The sequence below is a fragment of the Haemorhous mexicanus genome, chromosome 24 (assembly GCF_027477595.1).
Source record: "Haemorhous mexicanus isolate bHaeMex1 chromosome 24, bHaeMex1.pri, whole genome shotgun sequence".
In the NCBI taxonomy this organism is placed as follows: Eukaryota; Metazoa; Chordata; class Aves; order Passeriformes; family Fringillidae; genus Haemorhous; species Haemorhous mexicanus.
In genome coordinates this window covers 638072-658273 of record NC_082364.1, presented here as the reverse complement: position 1 = coordinate 658273, position 20202 = coordinate 638072, and the positions used below count along the sequence as shown (strand labels likewise).

General features: G+C 44.9%; 1 protein-coding gene across 6 annotated transcripts in view; it reads right to left on the bottom strand.

Moving 5' to 3' along the window:
* ARHGAP32 (Rho GTPase activating protein 32) overlaps window positions 1-20202 on the bottom strand; it is a 237706-nt gene that overhangs the window by 118769 nt on the left and 98735 nt on the right. For 5 of the 6 annotated variants that reach the window (XM_059867416.1, XM_059867415.1, XM_059867413.1 and 2 more), the window contains 3 exons: window positions 13138-13229; window positions 12021-12062; window positions 11507-11591 (listed from right to left, as the gene is read on the bottom strand). In XM_059867416.1, coding sequence (XP_059723399.1) covers window positions 11507-11591; window positions 12021-12062; window positions 13138-13229 — 219 coding nt within the window. The remainder of the gene's footprint in view (window positions 1-11506; window positions 11592-12020; window positions 12063-13137; window positions 13230-20202) is intronic. The other variant, XM_059867414.1, reaches the window with a different exon arrangement.

The following is a 20202-nucleotide window of genomic DNA, read 5'->3' as shown; positions in this document are numbered from 1 at the left end:
GTCACAACACACAATCCCCTGGAGCAAGGAGAGAAAGGCCAGGAAAATCAGACTCTCCTGAAGCCTGGAGCACTGTGCCATCCAACCTCGCACACTCCCTGACACCCCACACCATGAGCACTCCAGCAGCACTGGGTGTTTTCTGGGGGTTACATGTAAATGTACAGCAAGCTCACAGGCAGGCCAGATGGACACCATGCAACTGTATTTTCCTGAACACAAGCACACACAGGAATTACTCTGTTACTTGCCTCTCACAGGTTATTTATGTGTTGTGCAAGAGCAGTGTATCCAGTATGGATCCAAAACCCCAGGGAAGGAAGAAAACTGCTTTCACAGACAAAAAAAATGCAGCTTCTGTGTGTTGACTCAGTGATGAGCAGCAAGAATAGCACAACAAAATGCCTGAAATTCACGGTAATTAAAGAAATTATCTTGGAAACCTTAATAAATAGGATGAGCTTTAATTTTGTGAAGTAGTTCATAAACAGTGTCTTGGTTTTTGATCCATCTATGAAAACAGGTTGTGTCCAGAGGATGGACTTGAAGAGTTACAAGGTTAACTGCATAAAGGGTCTCAGACAGATCTGTAACTCTGTTTTCATTTTTAATTTAGAAAATTCTGCCAAAATGCCAGAGGCAGGAGGTACAATAGTAGAGATATGAAAAGAATATTTTAACCTTTAAATTTCCCAGATGACACTTCAGGAGAGGTGGGTTGTGAATAACTCGGGTTACAACAGAAATGGTTCATGTCCTGGGAACTACCCAAAAGCTTCTCATTGGAATTGGAACTGGGCTTCTGGTTTTTTACCATTTCATTCACTCTCCAAAGGGGTTAGTGTAACCCTCTCCTGTGCAATGCACTGCTTGTAAGCTCCTGTTCTCCACAGAGAGGCCTCACCCTGCAGCCCTGCCCTGCTCCCAGTTTCTGCACATTTCAAGGGAAAAGGGTCTGTGGGGTTCAATTCTTGCAGTGTTTAAACACACAAGCACGAGGACAAGACTAATGGCACAACCCAAGCTGGGACAGGCCCCTAGAGTCACCTGGGCTGGCACTGCTGTCATACTGAGTGTGACTCATTAACCCAACCATGCTCATTAACCCAAGTTAAATGGCTAAGCCTTTAAATCACCAGGCAAGGGGATTAGGGGTCACAACAGATCTGGGACCTCACAGAGGACAGCTCTGCTTCACACACCACGACAGACACAGAAGCTGGACCTGATGATCCCTGGGAGTCCCTTTCAACTCAGATTTTCTGTGGTTCAATGGAAAAACAGAACCTTTCCAGAACAAGTTCCCAAGCAGCTCCGTACTGTGGACAAACGAGACATTTAAACCTTTATTTTGCTTTCTAATATTGGAATTTCAGTTAAGGTTTGTACTACTAACATAGTAGTTTTCTAGAGAAAATAATGAAATAATGACTTACCAACAGTTCTGTACAAAATAAATGATCCTCTATAGCAAACACTGATACAATAACTTGTCTAAATGGGCACACGAAGGATGTAAAATGCTCCAGCCCTTCTCACAGCTCAAACCACTTTCAGCCATGGGGCCAAGCACATTTAAATGTGAACAAACTGCTGTGGAACACTGGAGCACACACACACGGCCTGCAAGCCCCACAGCACAGGGCCTGTGTGGAAGGTGCTGCCATCCAGGTCATTATTAATTCTGCAGGTAATTCAACTCAAGGTTACTGCTGCAGACACAGTTTGCTTTACAGGGGCTGTTTTATCCTCACTCTGATCATAACAACTTACAAGACACAGACACTCATAATCCTAATAGAAAACACATCATCCACACCTTAACTGCTTTTATAACAGGAAAATAAACCATTCATCCATATGGTTCACCACAAAGAATTATAAGAGCTCACGGGTATTTTGTTGTTAAAAACCCCAAGTCCTCCCTCTCCCCTGGGTTATCTGAAAACCATAAATGGTAAATTTGGAACATTATTTTCCAGACTCTCAGAGTGAACTGATTAATGGCCAAAGTTCTGCATCTTTGTGACATTGGATAGGCCTGAGCAGTTCAAGTCAGCTGGGAGAGGAAAGCAGGGCTCCAGACCAAACCCTCCCTGTGTCCTGGTCAGCATCCCTGGGGCCTGCAGCTCTGCAGAACCCTCTGCTGTCTTTGAAATGCACTTAGTGGAACAGAGCTGGAAATTGAGGGATACAGGGAGGCTTAAAAGAGTTCAAAGGGATGAGGAACCAGGGGAAATAAAGCCCAGCACAGCTGTCCAGGGTGTATTCAAAGTGCCCATCAGAGCTCAGTGTTCCTGCTAAAACCCATCAATAATTCAAAGTGTACCAGCCTAAGAACTCACTCCTCCACAAAGAGCTTCCAAACCTAAACCAGCTTTAATTTAATCTGAAAGCAAATGGCAAAGCACAACACTAAATCAAACCCTGAGCCAGGGGACTCTGAACCACTCTTATGCTTCTCAAGTCTCACACCTTTTATTAAGCCTCAAAAACCCTGAGGTCCCCTCACCTCAGCAAGACAGCACCCCTGTCCTGATATGACATTCCCCTCCTTTCATGCAAATCCTTTCTGCCCCAAGGCTCCAACTCCCAGTGGGCTCCTGCCCATTCCAGCACTGGTATACCTACGATTATTGCAGAACTTAGCAGATAAAGAATTATTCAATAATTTAGCAACATTGCAAAGTGAATTCCTGGGCTCAAGCTGTTAAAATAACAGATGTTTTGATTTTTGAACTACTTCAAGCTGGTAAATAGGAACCTGGTCCAAAATCAGTTCTTTTAGAGGCTGAATGCTTTGACATGTTGTATTTGCAATAAATAAGATTCATACTTAAACACCACACAGAGGAATTACAGCTCCACTGCAAGGTGAATTAGAAAAGTTTCGGTTGGGATCTGAATATAAACTGTCAGGACCAGGCAACGCCACTTCCCCAAGAAGCGCATTTTTCTAGTCAGCTTGTTTTATAACCATATTTATAAGTTTCAGCAGTTTTCCAATAGAAGAGAATGGATTTTAAGGCCTGTTCAAGGATTCTGAACATCTGTAACATGTATGGCACTATGTATTTTTATTTCCAACTTATTTAATACCAGATTTGTGGGTGTATTTTAAGGAACCATCTTCCCCTTAAATTATTACTTACATCATTCTGAGCGTGATGTTGCCAAAAGTTCTCTCTGCAGTCAGAGTTGTCAATTCTGACTGCAACTCCCAAACCATGCCCTGAGCCTCCAAAAAACATCTGATGGAGCTTGAAACATCTCTGTGCAACCTTAACAAGCTTTTGATAAAAGCTCCTTCTGGGAAATGAACTATTTGAAAGGAAGAAATTCAGGATGGTGGTAGGTAATGTCTTGCCCTTTAAAAAAATGTCCCAGAGTAAGTTTTTCTTAATATTTCTTTTACTTATCTGGCTGAGTGGAAGCAAGAATTAGTGAGTAGAATCAAAGTTTGTTCACTTAGTTTTAAGAGATAGAAGAAGTTAAACTTCAGGGGAGGGGGTCTGGAAGAGGCAGTGAAATTATCTCATGCTTCTCCGTGTAAGTATTTGCTTTTCAAAGCCCACAGCCACACATCCACGTGTAATGGGAGCATTCCCTTTCCCTTTGATGCTTCTTTGCCAGGAAAACAGCAGCCTGAGTTTGCAGGTTCTGCTGAGAAAATGGCCAGAAATGACAAGCCCGTAATTGATACCTTTGGAATTCTGAGTCAAGACCAAAGAGCTCTCTCCTCTGGAAGCTCAGAAGAGCTGAGGGTCAGTGCCTTGCCTGCAGGACAGGGAAGCAGGAGCCTCACCCTTCTGCTCACACCCCACAGCAAGGGATAAAATCACAAACCCATCAATCCCACAAACTTCTCCATATGCCTTCCAGATATCCAACGGTCCGTGTGAGGGGAGTGTGTGCCTGTTACTCCTCTGAAAAACAGAAATCTGCCTGAATCCAGCCCCTTGGAAATGTTTATGTTCACAGGAAATTTTCTGCCCAAATCTCTCTTTTGCAGGTAAAACAAACAAAAGTATGGTCTCAGCTCAGCAGATCTAGAAACACCCTCGGTGACCCCTGTGCAGCTGCACGTAAAGAGCCCTGGCACAGGACAGCAAACACTTCCACATTGGGCATCCAAACACCAGGAGCCCAAATTCTTCCCCCTCCTCACAGAACAGCTGGGCACAGGCCAGGCCAGTGACAGGACAGTCCCGAGCACTCCAACAGCTCCTCCCTGATTTCACCCTGAGAGAACAACCCTGAGCTCATCACAACACAGTGCAACACTGTAGTCCTGAGTGAAGCAGTGCTGATGTTCCAAGACTGGAAATTATCTGGAAACCAGATCGTGGAAGCACCATGAGGAAATGGTCACAAGGTTCAGGACGCAGAGCACACCTGGAGACAGAGGTGGAGCACGTGTGGTGTGCTCAAATCTTACACAGAAAGATGTCAAAGCCAAGAGAGTCAACAAACATTGCAGGATCAGGTTATATTCTAGACACAGATTTACAGAATCCTAGAATGGTCCGGCTTGAAAGGGACATCCAACCCAAAAGCCCATCCAAGTCCCACCCCTGCCATGGGCAGGGATACCTTCCACTGTCCCAGGCTGCTCCAAGCCCTGTCCAACCTGGCTTTCAACACTTCCAGGGATCCAGGGGCAGCCACAGCTGCTCTGGGCACCCTGTGCCAGGACCTGCCCACCTCACAGGGAGGAATTTCTCCCCACATCCCATTCATCCCTCCCTGCGTCAGGTATCCCAGCCGTGCCCCTGCAGCAGGGAATGAATGAACACATTCCTAGGGCAGGGCAGGGCAGGGCAGGGCACCCACCCCAGGGAGGGCTGAGCTAATGAATGAACATTTGGCACCCCCAGCCTGAATTGCTGCCCCTGAGCTGCCAATTCTGTCATCAGCCCTCCAAACTCTGGTCCCTAAGCAGGGTCTGAACAAGCTGCCCTTTCTGTAGGCAGCTATAGGTTAAACACAGCACAGGAATGTTCCCACAGAAGTTTGGTTTCACAGCTCATCCATCCTCTGGCTTGACAAACCTCCACAAGAGGGGAAGCACAGAGCCCCGCTCCTGTAAATCTCAGGGATCACATCTACAAGGCAGTTATTAAATCACTCCAGCCTGGCATGCTGTCAGATCCCTGAGCCCAACATTACACTGCATTTTAACACCATTCCTGGTAATAGATGGCTGACTACAGACAGAAACTCACAGGATTTCATCTCCCTTCAAGCACTACCAAAACAGGCATTATTTTTCTGGAGCCCACAGAATCTTTTCAAGTTTACAACATATTTTAATAATGTATATAATACAGCTTTCTGGTTTTTCCAGGTCATTAAACTGCAGGAAAGAAAAATTTTCCAACACAACTGTGTTCCAGTTACTAATTAAACCAATTTTAACACTTTTCTGCAACATGTTAGTAAAGATGCTTTATGGGGCTGGCAAACAGCAGGAGGCCAATGTCAAAATACAGCTGGCCTTAATACAGCCACTTGAAGATTTACTCATGCCATCAATAGCCACAATAACAAAAAAACCCTACAATTCCACAGACAAGCTTGCTGTATTCCCAGTGGTAAATGCTGGAGAAGGGAAAATAAGCTGTATTCCTGCAGGAGGTCTCTGTTTTCTGTCCCAAATGGGTCTGTTCTCCTGTGGAGATATGGATTATTCCCTATAAACTCATAAAAACATCCAAAAGAAAAAGGAGATGCTAAAAAAGCCCAGATAATACCTGCTGTACTGAACCAAAAGGTAAAAATCTCATTTGTTTGTAATACTTCTTTGTGGGTTCTAGCCCACCCTTCCATGGGTACAGCTTCATGAGCATCTTTTTAAAATAAAGCACATAGATGGAATCAGACACAGCTGATCAAGAAAAATAAATCCAGGGAAATATGGAGTCCCTGTGAGAGGGCATTCCATGAGCTGAGCAATGCCATCTGAACTGCACTCTCCTTTTAAAAAAAAAGATGAAGTACTGATTCAGAACAGTCAGTCAAAGGCAGCAAAGGGTGTAAAGCACCTTCAGAAAGATTTAGCAGTAAATCCACACAGGAATACCAGCCTTGATCTCCCTCCTGCCCCGTGGATCAGTCAAAGCTCCACAGCTGAAGTTATCCTTCCATGACAGAACCCACAATGGATTTCTTCCCATTTCACCAGGGGGAAAAAAACCAGGGAACCTGGAATTTCACAGGTGTGATCTTGTTCCAGGGAAGAATTTTTCTGAGGAGCCCGTGGCAAGCTGGAAGCAAGACCAGGAAACAGCAGAATCCAAAATCTGAGGTGAACTTACTCGAATATTTTCATAACTCCTTCGGCAGCAGAAACCTTGGCCCAGAGACTCCAAATTTTTGAAATTTGCTGATCTTGGCAGGAGGCTGTGCCAATTTTCAGGGTGTTGTGGCTGGAATTATTAAGTTAATAGAGGCAGTTTCCACCTACACTCTGAACAGTTGTTTTTATATACCCACATCCTTCAAACAGTCCTTGCAACATCCCCAGCACCACTTTGGAAGGCAACATGAAAGAAATCACATGGAGAAGACAGGGAATGGGAGGGGAAGCCCTCAGTTTAAAGAAGGGGAACATACCAGAATCCAGCCAGGTAATTCTGGGAGGAGATTAACAGCATCCAAAGATGAAGGACTGAAAAGAGGCCCCTCTTCACACATAATCTGGGTCTACATCTCACTCAAATATTCATAAAGACAAAGCAGAACAGAGCAAAATTGTCTTTCAAAGCCCCAACACACACACCAAAATTCAGGCCAATTTTTATGCTTCTTACTGAAAACTTCCATCTTTTACAGGGACTGGGACGGGGAACTGCTGGTTTATGTTTTACCTTTAAAAATTAATTATTTTTCCTTCTTAAACACTTCACAAAATGAGTGGGATAAATGATACTGCAGCCTGGAGCTACTCATGCTGCCCCTGGACTGCCACACACTGACAGCATGGTACCCACAGAAGAGCTGGGGACAAACAAACCTGCCCTGCAGGCACTGAGCAGGCTTGGGGTCAAATCCTTGATGGAGAGATCCAAGCTAGGCTGCCCCACCTCTGGCAGACATAGAGCAGGGAGCATCCCCATCCCTGCTGCTCCCAGCTCACCCATAAGGCTCCTTTTAGCTGTGGCACCTGAAACTATCCCAGTTCACCCCTGGCCAGGCTTTACCAGTTTTGCTTCCTCTGCAATCCATCTTAGGAAAAACCTTACAGAGACTCCTTCACAAGCACACTTCCCCCGTGCTGCCCCTTCCCTGGAATATCATTATATAAAAGAAAAAAACGCAAACCAAAAGCAGATGACCTTGAAAAGGATCTTCTCAGCAGGCTTTGCTGACAACAGGCACAGAAGAACTGAGCTGCTTTTTGCAATGTTGCAGGAACATCCAATTCCAGGGGCAAAGCCCAGCTGCTGCTGGAGGCAGCCCCATCAGCTGGGCAGAGGCATTCCCACAGAACACAGCTGCTGACAGCAATTCCTGGCAGCTGATGCCTGCCCAGGCGGAAGTGATTCTGCCTCAAATACTTCCTTTACCACTGGTAACACAACTCCTGCCATGGCCCTGCCAAGGCTGCACTGATAAGGAGAGGATCTGTAACCCAGTCCTGTCCCAACAGGGATTTATTTTTAGGTGTCAGATACAGCAAGGCAAACACAGAGACTGAGCTGTCGGAAGGGATAATTCTGTGTCAAATGCAAGATGCTGAAGTGATATGAATGTGCATTACAGCCCTTGCCTTGAGCAAATGGCTTTTGAGGGAGCAAAGAATATTATCTGGGAAGTGCGGAGCTGATCAGCTCTCCATATTCCATTACCAAAACCTGCTCAGCTGAAGATAATGTCTTAATTCTTTCAAGTGAAGAACAGAGTATTAATTCCTGGTAGACAGTAGATATTTAAGGAATTCCTAATCACTCTTTCTCTGTTTGTATTAACGACATTTAGCAGTAAGTAAGTAAAGCCATATTTGATAGAATCACAGAATATCCTGGGTTGGGAGAGACCACAGGGACCATCCAGTCCAACCCCTGGCCCTGCACAGACACCCCAACAATCCCACCCTGAGCATCCCTGGGAGCATTGTCCAAATGATCCTGGAGACTTGGCAGACTTTCTTTAGCATATAGTTATTGAATTACATTAATATCTTCTTAAATTATAAAAGAAATTTAACTCTGTCTCAGTCTAGAGTCAGTTCTTAATGCAAGCAGAAGGATATGGGACTCTGTATCCATTTTTCTATCTCACATATTTAAACTTGGGAAATGTGAAGTTGCCTCAATAGGTCCCACAGAGTTTTGATGAGTTCTTTTCAGTTATTTATTCATAAATCTGATAGAAACCAAACAAATATAAAACAAAGCCTGTACTTGCTAGATGCAAAGTGCTGATGTTGAACAGTGGGCATTTTTATAATTTCACATGTGTAATTACAAACTCTTCTGCACAAATGCAATTTAACCACTTGGAAATGACCTTCTATTTGTACAAAGATTTTTATGTAGACTTACCATCAATGTGTCCAATGAATGAGAACCAGGTCAAAAAAGTTAAAGGGGAGATACCTTGGATTTTATGTAAACTGAGAAGAAGCTAAATTAGGACAAAGGTAAATTGAGAAGAAACACTGTATCTCCCTGGGAGACGGATCACAAAAAAGCTGAACCACACTTCTGAATATTTATCCCGTCAGACTAAAACACATCTATGAGGCAGAACCCGGCTTTTTATTAGAAATTAAAAATTAATGATGCAGCCCTTAAAATAAATACAGTAATGAACATAAGGTATTTCAGCAAAATGCCAGTGAATTTTGGGCACTGATGCAATCTGTGAGGCTTAACCTGTCGGTACAGTTTTGACATCACTGCCTTTGCCTGGCAACCAGCAATTTCCTGGGATACCACACATGCCTGGCTGGCCAGCCACAGGTATGGGTAAGATATTGCTGTTGGAAGCAGTGTGGAAGGACATTTCTGAAGAGAAAAAGCCCCCCAAAATGCATCCAGCCTCACTAGCATGGTGCAAGGATTAGAAGAGAACAAATCCCTTTTCATACCTCTCAGCAATTTAATTTAAAACTAACTCATCAGGTGAAATGTCAGGCTATTAATACCTCCTGCACCATGAGACCATATTATAAGTGACATAAACGTTACAAAACAACCTGAAATTTGGCCAGGCTGTTAATAGACAGCATTACACAATTCCTGACATGGACAGATAATGCTGTATTTTCTACTATGCAAATTTTTAACAGTGAATAGATTTTGAAAGCAGTTTACACCCACCAGCCCTCAGATGCAACTCAGTAATTCTCTATTAGGTGCCAAGCTGTCACTTCCCATCACTCCAGCCCACTGCTATTCTCTGGCCTACCTTGGGAGCACAAAGGAGCCTCCAACTTGATTAAAATGCATGAGCCCTGTGTGAACCTATTTTTAAATCTCCCAACTAATACTGCTGTTGTATTAACAGCTTTCATTTATTTTACCATTAATACTGGTATTCTAAGGAAGTGCTGCAATGCTTTATCTTTTCGCATTTCAGCAGCAAAGCTCTTGTTCTCAAAGAGATTTTTCACCATACAAAAAAGTCCTGACACTGTGGATTTATCAGAAACCTTGCTTAAGAAAAGGAAGCAATTACAGGCACAGAGGGCCTGAGTCACCTTATTTAGGCACAAATTTTGCTTTAGGTACACAAATAACTAAACATGTAGAGTTTTTCAAAGGCAGATGTGGTGGAAACAGAGAACTGATCCCTCAACACACACAGAGTCTCGATTTTATGACAGTTCTTCTCATGCTGTCACCAGCCCCTGTTTTCTTCCTGGTTTCACAGTGCAGATACAGAAAACAGCTCAGGGCTGAAATAACCAATAACAGTTCAATAACCAATACCATTTTATTTCCTGGGCTACATCCTCCCACAATCTCTGTTTTTCAGGAGGACATTACAGTCTCAGGTCCAGTTGTGCCAGGAAATCACTGAGCAAGAGCAGGGGAAGCTGCAGGAGTAGCAGTGACATCACAAAAAGTAGTGCTAAACCAATCCTGCTTGTGGGAGCTTCCCAGCAGAATGTCCTTCATGAAAACCTGGAAAGGATGTATCACCTGGTCTTACTTCTGCCTCTCACAAACATAAAGATGAGCCCCACTGGTCTGCCCTGCCATCCTGAAAACATCCCAGGAAATGCTTCAACCCACAAAAGAATTAATTATTGGTAATCAAAACAATGTGCCATGCACAGCTTGCGCTCCCTCTCCAGTTGCACATTGTGCTGAACACCCCCGGATGATGGGAGGGAGAACTCAGAGGACCACAGGATGCAAAAACCACACCTGTGCAGACACAGACCTGCTCCAACATAAAATTTCTCTCCACAATTACTGAAAAATTAGTTGTGTCAAACCAGCAAATTACCAGGAGACAGAAAGCAGGGACATGGATCCGCCATGTTGTTCCTATACACAGAAAATGAAAATAAACAGTTTTCAGCAGAGTCAGTTCTGCCCCTGCTTGCCTGCTTCCTGGGGCCTCCATGGGAACTGAGCTCTTTGCTCTCTATTTCATGCCCAGTACTTTGTGTGCCCGGGTCTGCGGAGCCCACACCCCAGAACCAACCCTCCCACAGCCACCAAGTGTGAGCAACAGCAGATGCCAGCCCTGAACAGGTCCCAAGCACCTTCCCAGCCAGAATTTTACTGAGACAGAGAAAAAAACCCAGCTGCATAATTCTGCCTGCAAAAGTGTCAAGTACGGCAGCATGGAAGGCTGTAAATAATTCACTCACTATTACAGGAAATGTTTTACAAATGAAAAGGTTGTAACCTCCTTTTGGCTACAAGGCTGGCAGATGCTGGAGGCATTCCTGCTCCTCTAAGTGCAGAACAAAATGTGTCCCGTTTGTGAGAAACTCCTGGGTCTCAGCCCTCCCTGGAAAATGCTTCTGCCTGTATTCCTGAGGGAGGGATCACAGAGCAGCAAAGCCTGCACACTTCCAGAAATGCAGCTCGGGCTGACGAGCAGTTTCTGGCATTTTGATGATACAGCTGCTGCAACGCACAATGCAGAGCTAAGGGAAGGGGTAAATTTAATTTATTTATATTTACATAAATACATTCACATAATTTTTTAATCACACACACACTCAAACCAAAAATACGCACGCAGTGATTACAGATGACTGAAGACTGAATGTTTGATACAGTTTTAAAACAGTGACATCAGCCAAATTCAGTGGAGATAAAACCATCTCCAAGCTCAAAGGAGAGCTCCACATGACTGAGTGCAGATTCTGCCCCAGCACATAAAAGCAATTCCAAACAAACTCTCTGCAGCTTTAACTTCTTACCACTAAACATGTAGCAACAAACTCAATGAGCCTCAGTGGAGGTCCCTCTACAACCCCCCACCAGCTAGCAGGAAGCACAAGGAGTTTTATGTGTCAGAGAAATCCAAGACTCACCTGTATGTTGCCAAAGTCCACGTTTTCATAGTGGAAATGTGCACACTCAGCCATCTTCGGGAAGTGCCCCTTTGTAAAGGATAACCTGGAGCACACCAAGAGCACACCATGAGATGGATGCAAACCACTCAACACAGATAAACAACAGCTACTGATACAAAACAGCAACCACTTTCTCATCCTAAAGCCAATGGAACACAGGGATTTGTTGATGTGATGCACTAAAACAGTGGGGAAAGGAACCAAGTGAGAAAGGAAAGCTGAAATGCCAAGTGGCTTTTCCACTGCATCCCTACAGAGCTGTGTGACATTCCAGCAGCACCACATCCCATTGCCTCCCTACAGAGCTGGGTGACAATCCAGCAGCACCACATCCCATTGCATCCCTAGAGAGCTGTGAGACATTCCAGCAGCACCACACCCCTCAGGATGGACAGCAGCAGGGACAAGCAGCTGCACCTCACAAATGCACATCCACAGCCTTACACGAGACACGAGGAAAGCAGAACTTTACCTGTGAAAGGCATCACAGCCCATCAGTCCCGGGGGGATGTATCTGAGGGTGCAGAACAAACTCTATTTATCCTTTGCCTTTTGCAAATTCAAAAATCAGGCATAATTATTCCCAAGTGTCTCCAGCAACATTGGTGGCTGCCGGGGAGCTCCTCTGGCTCTGCAACATGCTTCTGCTTCTGCTGAAGCTATTATAGACTCCTATAGATATTCCTGGTGGTGAGCCAATGAGATTGTCATTATCTAGCTCCCTCTTCCCACGGGAATACAAGTGGGAAGTGAGATGCAGCATCTGGCTGCTCAGCACTGGAACAAAGAGCCATTTCCCTCTCAGCAGAGCACTAGAGGGGTGAGCTGAAGGCTCAGATCCATCAGTCTCGGGGAGTTCTGCCCCTCAAGTCAGCATTTTCAGCAAAAGTAATATTGATCTATTCTGATCCCTGTTGCTGCAGACATAATGACTTGGTTTACAGTCTCTGGGAGACAAGCAGAGACAGAAATACACCATGAGCCCAGAGGAAAAAAAAAAAACAAACTGGGAGATCAGGGAAGAAAAAATATCCCTTAGAAGGGAAAACTGTGTAAAATCCATTCAAATGAAGTTAACAGAGGGCAGAATGCAAAAAGAAGAGGAAAAAAAATCAGATAAAAAAAATATATAGGCCACCCACTTGTCCTGGTTTAGCTTTCCAGAGCATAAGGAGACAGGGGAAATTATCACATTTACACATTGCCTGGGCTTCTTCTGAGATTTTTGTTCTATTAAAATAATTGGTCTATTATAGTATGTTCTACTGTGGGGTTTTTTTTGTAATTAATAACTTTCAGGAAGAATTGCTAAAGAAAATTAAAAACATTGAACAGTGAGGTTCAAACCCTTCCTAGCTTTGTTTCTATGGCCAGACAGAGGAGAGTGAGCCAGCAAAACCTCTCATGCCCAGTTTTAGGCTCCATTAGCTCCAACTGCCTTAGCTCCACATGGATTTCAGTTGCTCTGCTGAAGATAAACCATCGAAAATGTTGCTGAATGTCCTGCACTGCAGCACAGCAGCCAAAACTCAGCACAGCAAAACTGGAAGCCCAGGAAAGACAGGAAAATCACAGAAGTCTGCTCTTACTTTTTCACATTCTTCACCTTCATGCTGGCCGTGCTGCCGCAGGAGCGGAGCGGCAGCTCCCCCGGGATATCCGGAATGTCGGCACCTCGGGCCTGCAGGGAAGAGACAGGAGAAGCAGGGAGGTTAAACATGGCTGCAGGCTCTGGGCTCTGCCTGCTGACAGGAGCTCCTCTGCTCTGCACGGGGCTACAAACCTCACATGTGCTTAAGCTGAATTCTGCCTTCTGACCAGGGAAAGTTGACCCTTGGGATGGGGACCAGGGAGGTGACAATCTCTTCCTGCCCCAAGCCTTGCTAACCCTTGGGGTAACTGTGAAATCCAGTATTTAATTCATTGCTACTTCTGCCTTCTAAAGCAGAGATTTTCAGAGCTGGGAGTGAAACAGATATTCCCAAACTCCGTACTTGGACTCCTCAGTGAGTACCTGATTTTCCAGACATCTGTGCGTTTAGACTCAGGCAGAGGCACTGCAAAAAGCTGGACTGCTCACACAGTGGAAAACAACTTAATGACAGAGCTGCTTATATGTGGGAGGTCAACTTCTAAAATAGATATTTGAAGCTATTGGTTTAAGCTTGAGGATACTAAAATTCCTTAATTACAAAAATTCATTTACTTCAGTGAAGCCTGAACTCCAAACTCCCCCTCCTTTCTGTTCCGTCATACTTCCCCATCCCTTCCTTCCTCCAGCTGCCTTTGCCTAAGCCATGAGCTCTGCTGGGGTTGAATTCTCCATCACAAGAGACACAAACACTCGACTCCATGGGTTTTTCCCACTGTGATCCAGAGGAATGAGGGGGCTCAGTGACGCTTTTATGGAGAGAGCAGTGATCAAACAGCAAGACCAGCACAGACTTCACAGAGAAGGAGGAGAAAAACAACTGATGCTGGCCAGAGATTGCCCATCAGTGATGTGGGCGACACCAGCTGAGTGAGCTTTTTCTGATTTATACAATGCACAAAAAACACCAACAATGTCCTAAAGAGGGAATGCTGAACCAAGAGGAAGAAAGACACTTCAGTGTTACTTGTCTTACAGGCCTGGAACCAAAAAGTATTCCATCAAATCCCTTTTCTAATGAAGGGAGCAAGCAGGATTGCCCTGATGTTACATCAGTCCCAATGGCTCTAAGCTGGTCCAGCAGAAGACCTCTGAACAGAGCTGGATCTGTCCCAGAGCTGTGACTGATAACAGAACACAGCTGCATTCTGCAGTGTGAAATATGAAGAAATATGGAAATATGGTCTCCACACAAAAAACTTTATAGTTGGACCAGCACAACCCAAGCTAGCAGCCCATGTGGGGGATGAACTACAGGACAATCTTCGTCACCCCTCCCTGAAGCTCCCATTTGACCCTGGCACAGGTTACCTGTACCTGAGCTTCACCACACCACCAAGAGCTGTGGTGTGTCAGTCAGTGCCATTCTCCTGCTTGCTTTCACCAACCAGACCAGTGCCAAAAAGAGAGAGGGATTCATCCCACTGAAGCCCGGACAGGCACAGGGGCAAGGCTACAACCACATGATCCATGTGAGGCTCCTGCTACAGTCACCAGGGACACTCTGGTACTTGAGGTCCATTCCCCTGCTTTAGACAACAGGAGGAGGGTCCTGGAATGGTTCAGGGTGGAAAGGAACCTCACAGATCATCCAGTCCCACCCCTCCCCTGGGCAGGGACACCTTCCACTATCCCATGCTGCTCCACGCCCCATCCAAATTGGCCTTGAGCACTTCCAGAGATCCAAGGGCAGGCACAGATTCTCCGGGCACCCTGTGCCAGGGCCTCACCACCCTCACAGGGAAGAATTACTTCCTAACATCCCATCTGACTACTCTCTGTCAGTTTGAATCCATTCCCCCTGTCCTGTCACTCCAGGTCCTGGTCCACAGTCTCTCTCCATCTTCCTTCTCAGCCCCTTCAGTCCCTGGAAGGCCACAATGAGGTCACCCTGAAGTTTCTCTTCTCCAGGCTGAGCAATCCCAATTCTCTCGGCCTCTCCTCACAGCAGAGCTGCTCCATCCCTCTGACCATCCTGGTGCCTCCTTTGGACAAAGCCAACCAGGCTGCAGGAGCCACCCACTCCCCTGGACACAGAGCTCCAGGCTGGGCCTGGCTCTGGGGAGATGAACCCCAACAGCTGCAGTAACCCACAGCAGCTGCACCCATCCAGCTCCTGGTGCTTCCAGCACTGCCCTTGGAAAATCTACTCCGAGTGAGCTCCACCCTTTGAGCACCACTGAGTAAGTCTGAATCCAGGTCTCTCTCTCCCCCAGCTGCACCTTCCAGAGCCCTGACCACAGCCAGCACTCTGCCCCACAGCTCTGCACAACAGGCACAGCCAGTCACCAGAGGAAAACAGGAATAGTATTTATACACTTAAATAAACCTACCCTGGGCTGACTGACTTACTGAGCACACAATCACTTCAGGATTTAATAGGACACTTGAGAGTCTCATTGTCAATTTTAGCATTAAGAGGATCACCAATTTAATAAACCTTACAGGTCTTTTACATAAGAAAATAACTAATTACAACAATAAATGTGCCACTTCAATAAGCTGCTTTTAGGCCAAGCTGGATGCGCTTGCTTAATATCCTAAGGAACAGAATTTCTGTAGGAAGAAAAGTAATTTTTCTTCTCCATCACCAGTAGGAGCTGGTGGGATATAAAAATGGATAAACAATCTGACAGAAAATGTGGGCTTCAAGCCAGTTTGCAGCAGTGGGCAGAGACCTCCCTGGATCTGACTCAAAGCAGCGTAGGCAAAACTCACACCTCCAGGAGCCCGAAATGCCAGCACCTCTCTTGGAAAAGTTGTATTATCCTCTCCTTCCCAGTGGAGTTAAGTCCAAACTGAGCTGGATTTCTGCATCTCCCATTTTCTGCATCCAGTTAACTGGACCACAATGAGACGAAGGGCAGTAATTAACTCCAGGGGGTTTTCCAATTAGATCTGAGCCCCATGGACTGCTGCAGAACAACAATCTCTTCAAGGCTCACAGCTGAGGCAAAAGCACAGAAAGGTAAAGGCACAGAACTTGTGCAAGCTCAGATCTTTATTAAGAGGTACCAATATGAGAAAAAGTCTTGGTGAAGAGACAGATACCATATAGGAAACCTAACTGCAATTTTAGAAACTGCATTACTCCTAAATAACCACAACTCCTTTCCATTCAAACCAAAGATACACAGCTAGATAAAACAGATTTTATACACTATTTTGCACCTGTTTTGACAGAAAACTTGGCATGTAGCATGCAGGTCACTCTCCCCTCAAAACACAAACAAAGCCCTTCAAATTAAATTTGTCATCTTTTGTGCTTTGTGTCACAGTAATTTAATTTTAAAATCATTTTGAAACACTTAGATTATTTACAAGTGAAAATTAGCTACCTGGCATCATCAGTGGCCTCTCACTTCCCTGTTGTCTATGCATCGCTGTGCTGTGGAAACCTGGTAATTGCAGAGCAAATCAGTTTATGCAAATTGTTTAGTCCCATTTTCACAGCTGAATGTCACTGCTGTATCAATCTGCTCCAGTCCAAAACTTGGTAAACAAATTAGAGCTCAAGGCTGAACTCAGAGAATTGATTTATCAGGAACCTCAGTTGCTTACCTTTGCAGGGAAGGCTTTGGAGCGACAGTGCTTCACCAGCTTGCCCTAAACCAAGAAAATTCTCCTTCCAAAAGCTTGACGTGTATCAGTAGGAGTTGAGACAATATTGCAGAAAGTCAGTATTTTGTCACAGATACCCACAGGGATTGCCAGGCAGGGAGATCTCACTAAACCCTTCCCCTAGGGAGGAGGAAGAACGCCTGTCTGCCTGTCCAATGCTCCTGTGGATCACAGCATCACAGGATTCTTAAGGGTAGGAAAGGCCTTTAAGATCAAGAGCATCCCTCGCTGCCACCCCTGTGCTCAGCAGTAAACCCTGTCCTAAGGCTCCACACCCACACGTTTTCTGAACACCTCCAGGGACAGTGACTCCAGCACTGCCCTGGGCAGCTGTGTCAGGGCCGGACAGCCCTTTCCAGGAAGAAACTTTCCCTGCAATCCAATGTAAACCTCCCCTAGAGCAACTTGAGGCCATTCCCTCTCCTCCTGTCCCTGTTCCCTGGGAACACAGCCCGACCCCCCAGCTGTCCCCCTCGGTCAGGAGTCGTGCAGAGCCATAAGGTCCCCCATGAGCCTCCTTTTCTCCAGGCTGAGCCCCTTTCCAGCTCCCTCTGTGGCTCCTGGGGTCCAGCCCCTTCGCCAGGTCTGCTCCCTTCCCTGGACACGTTCAAGCGTTGCTCCTAATCTCCCTGGGAATCTGAGAGCTCTCACAAATCAGGCTGTTTAGCTTTAAGCTTTGAGATTTCTAGTCTTTTTATTTATAGACATGATTTAGAAAGCTTCAGCTTTGTGCTCTCTAGCACACAAAACCTTAGTCATAAATAATTTATATCTAACGATTCCACAGCATAATATGAAAGGATTTTCTCCTAAAGAGTCTCCTTGCATTTATCAGAAAACATGTCAACCTGTCTCCCTCACATGCAGAGACGTAACACAATCTGAAATATGTGTAAAACTCAACACAACAGTCCAGTGAACACAACATGATGAAGTTTCCACCTAGGTATCCTCGACAGGGGAGAATATTGAAGCAGTGCAGATCCCACAGCCCTCCTCCTGCCTGCTTCTGACTTACTCTAGGATGCACAAGAAACCCTGGAATCCCATAATTAATCCCATAGTTGGTTTTCCACAGGACTACAGACCCCTGAGGAGGCACCACAAATACACTTTGGCAGGTCACTGAATCCAGGTGAGATTTCTGAAGGCAGGAACTTAATGCAAGGTTATCACAAAGCAAGAATAACTATTAGACAGGCACTTATATATATTCATTTCCTACTGTCAGTCTCTCAAAAAAAAGTTTGAGGGACTAGATTGCTCTGGATTCTGTCAGCCCATGGCCTTGTTTCTAAAAACAGCAGAGCTGATTCTAAATGCTGTTTGGTTTCCATGACAGCCTTTCCTTTACATCATCTTCATTTCCCCTCGATCTTCTTGGAAGGAAAAATTACAAAGAGAGGAAAAAAACGTAAACCGCCTTTAGAGCTCTCAAAAACCCTAAAGCTTCGCTTCAGTTTTACTTCTTTGCTGGAGAACAGCAGGGAACAGAAATGTTGTTTCAGGAGAAGTCATTAATCTGTAGGGAACAGTAATTTCTTCACTTTGCATGAGGAGGAATGAAGAGAGCTGAAGTGGGTGTCCATGTACAAGGACATCAACAGCTACCCCAAATTTTGGGTACCAGCTCACTACACAGAGCTGGCTCAGCATCTACTCCATCAGGGAGTTTGCTCTGCAGCACTAAAAAGAAAGTGTCCCACAAAACTTCTTGCTCCCGGTGAGGATGGCTCCCTCAACACCTGCTCTTAGGAATTACTGCCCAGGAACTCACCTGGAACACTATGAAGGAAGAATTTTGGTCATCTCAGTTTTGACTGTGCAGCCTTTAGCACACTCCAGGGAGACAAAGTCCTCTCTGCTCCTCCTTCACAACAGGTAGTTGTGACAACTACCCTGGCTCTCCACAATACATAAATCAAAGAAGGAAAGGGAAAATGCTCCACTAAACTGAGAGTCACCATGTTCGAGCTACTCCAGATAATTCTGAAGGAAAGGTCCCAATTCCACAGTATTTATCCCTAAAAGGATTAAGACATACTGAGCACAGCAAGGCTATAATTGAGTCACTGTTTTGAATGACAGAAATATATAGGAATGGATGAAGAGACAATGGATGAAGAGACATGAAAATGCAAATATTTGCTAAGTTCTTCATGTTACCACTTTCCATGGATTCATTTAGTGGAACCAAATTAATTTCTTAAGCATTTTCATACAGCATGGCTCTGTCACGTTAGCACACTGCAGCTACATTTTCAGAGCTGCTTAAGATATTTGTACACATGTAAAATAAAGAAGCAACCCCTAGTTTAGGTACCCAGGTCTGACAATGCCATCTTAAAGAAAAACATGTGCTTGTCATACTACAGCAGCTTTACCACAGAAGTTAAAAATAATATTAAATATCCCCCTCCAATTCGCATTTTTTTATTGACACAGGAAGTTGCGGTCACCCTGTCCCTGGAAGTGTCCAAGACCAGGCTAGACAGGGCTTGGAGCAACCTGGGATAGTGGAAGGTGTCCCTGTCCATGGCAGGGGATGGAACTTGATGGGCTTTAAGATCCCTTCCAACACAAACAATCCTGTGATTCTGTGATTTTAAGGATTAATCCTGTGCTGTTCATGTTCTCATCAGCAGAGCGCAGCACAGGCACATTCAGTAACACCCAGCACAAGGATGTCTTCTAGGGTGAGAAACACGGGAAGCTTTTAAATTCTCTAATTTTTTTTTTTAATTGAAGTCATCACTTAGCTCCTTCCTTAGTGTAAATATTCTTTCTGGCTGGAGGGGGGCTCTAGGTGTAAAGCTCAAGGCTAGGACGGCCTAAGTAATTAGAGGTAGTACTGACCTTTTAATATAGCTCTCAGTTTGGGGATTATGGAATGTGCAGAAACACTCACCTAGCCAGAGATGCCTTTAAAATCTCATGGCAACTGAGATAATGGGATAGAGAAAAGGAATGAAAAAATGACAAGTGCTTACAGTAAGGAAACTTTGAACACTGGCAATGCACATTCTAAATCCCATGTTTAAGAAATCTGCATTCAATAAAGACATGTGAATGTGCATAATTTTGTGAGTTTAGAACTTTTAATTCCATTTTTCAGGTTCTCAATTCCAAACTGCTCCAACCAGTACTTAGTTCACGGCGTGTATAAAAGGGAATTCTTCTCTTTTTTTTTAAAGGACCACACAGAACATGTTTTTTCTACTCCCAGCATCTCCATGAAAGGGGTGGGGGGGGGGGGGGGGGGAAGAAAAAGCAAAACAAAAAACCCCAACACTTTAAAGCATTGCCATGAGCTGGCAAATTCAGAGAAACCTCTCATTCCAGAGACTTAGCATCACAGAGGAGTTAGTCCAGGGCATCCTTT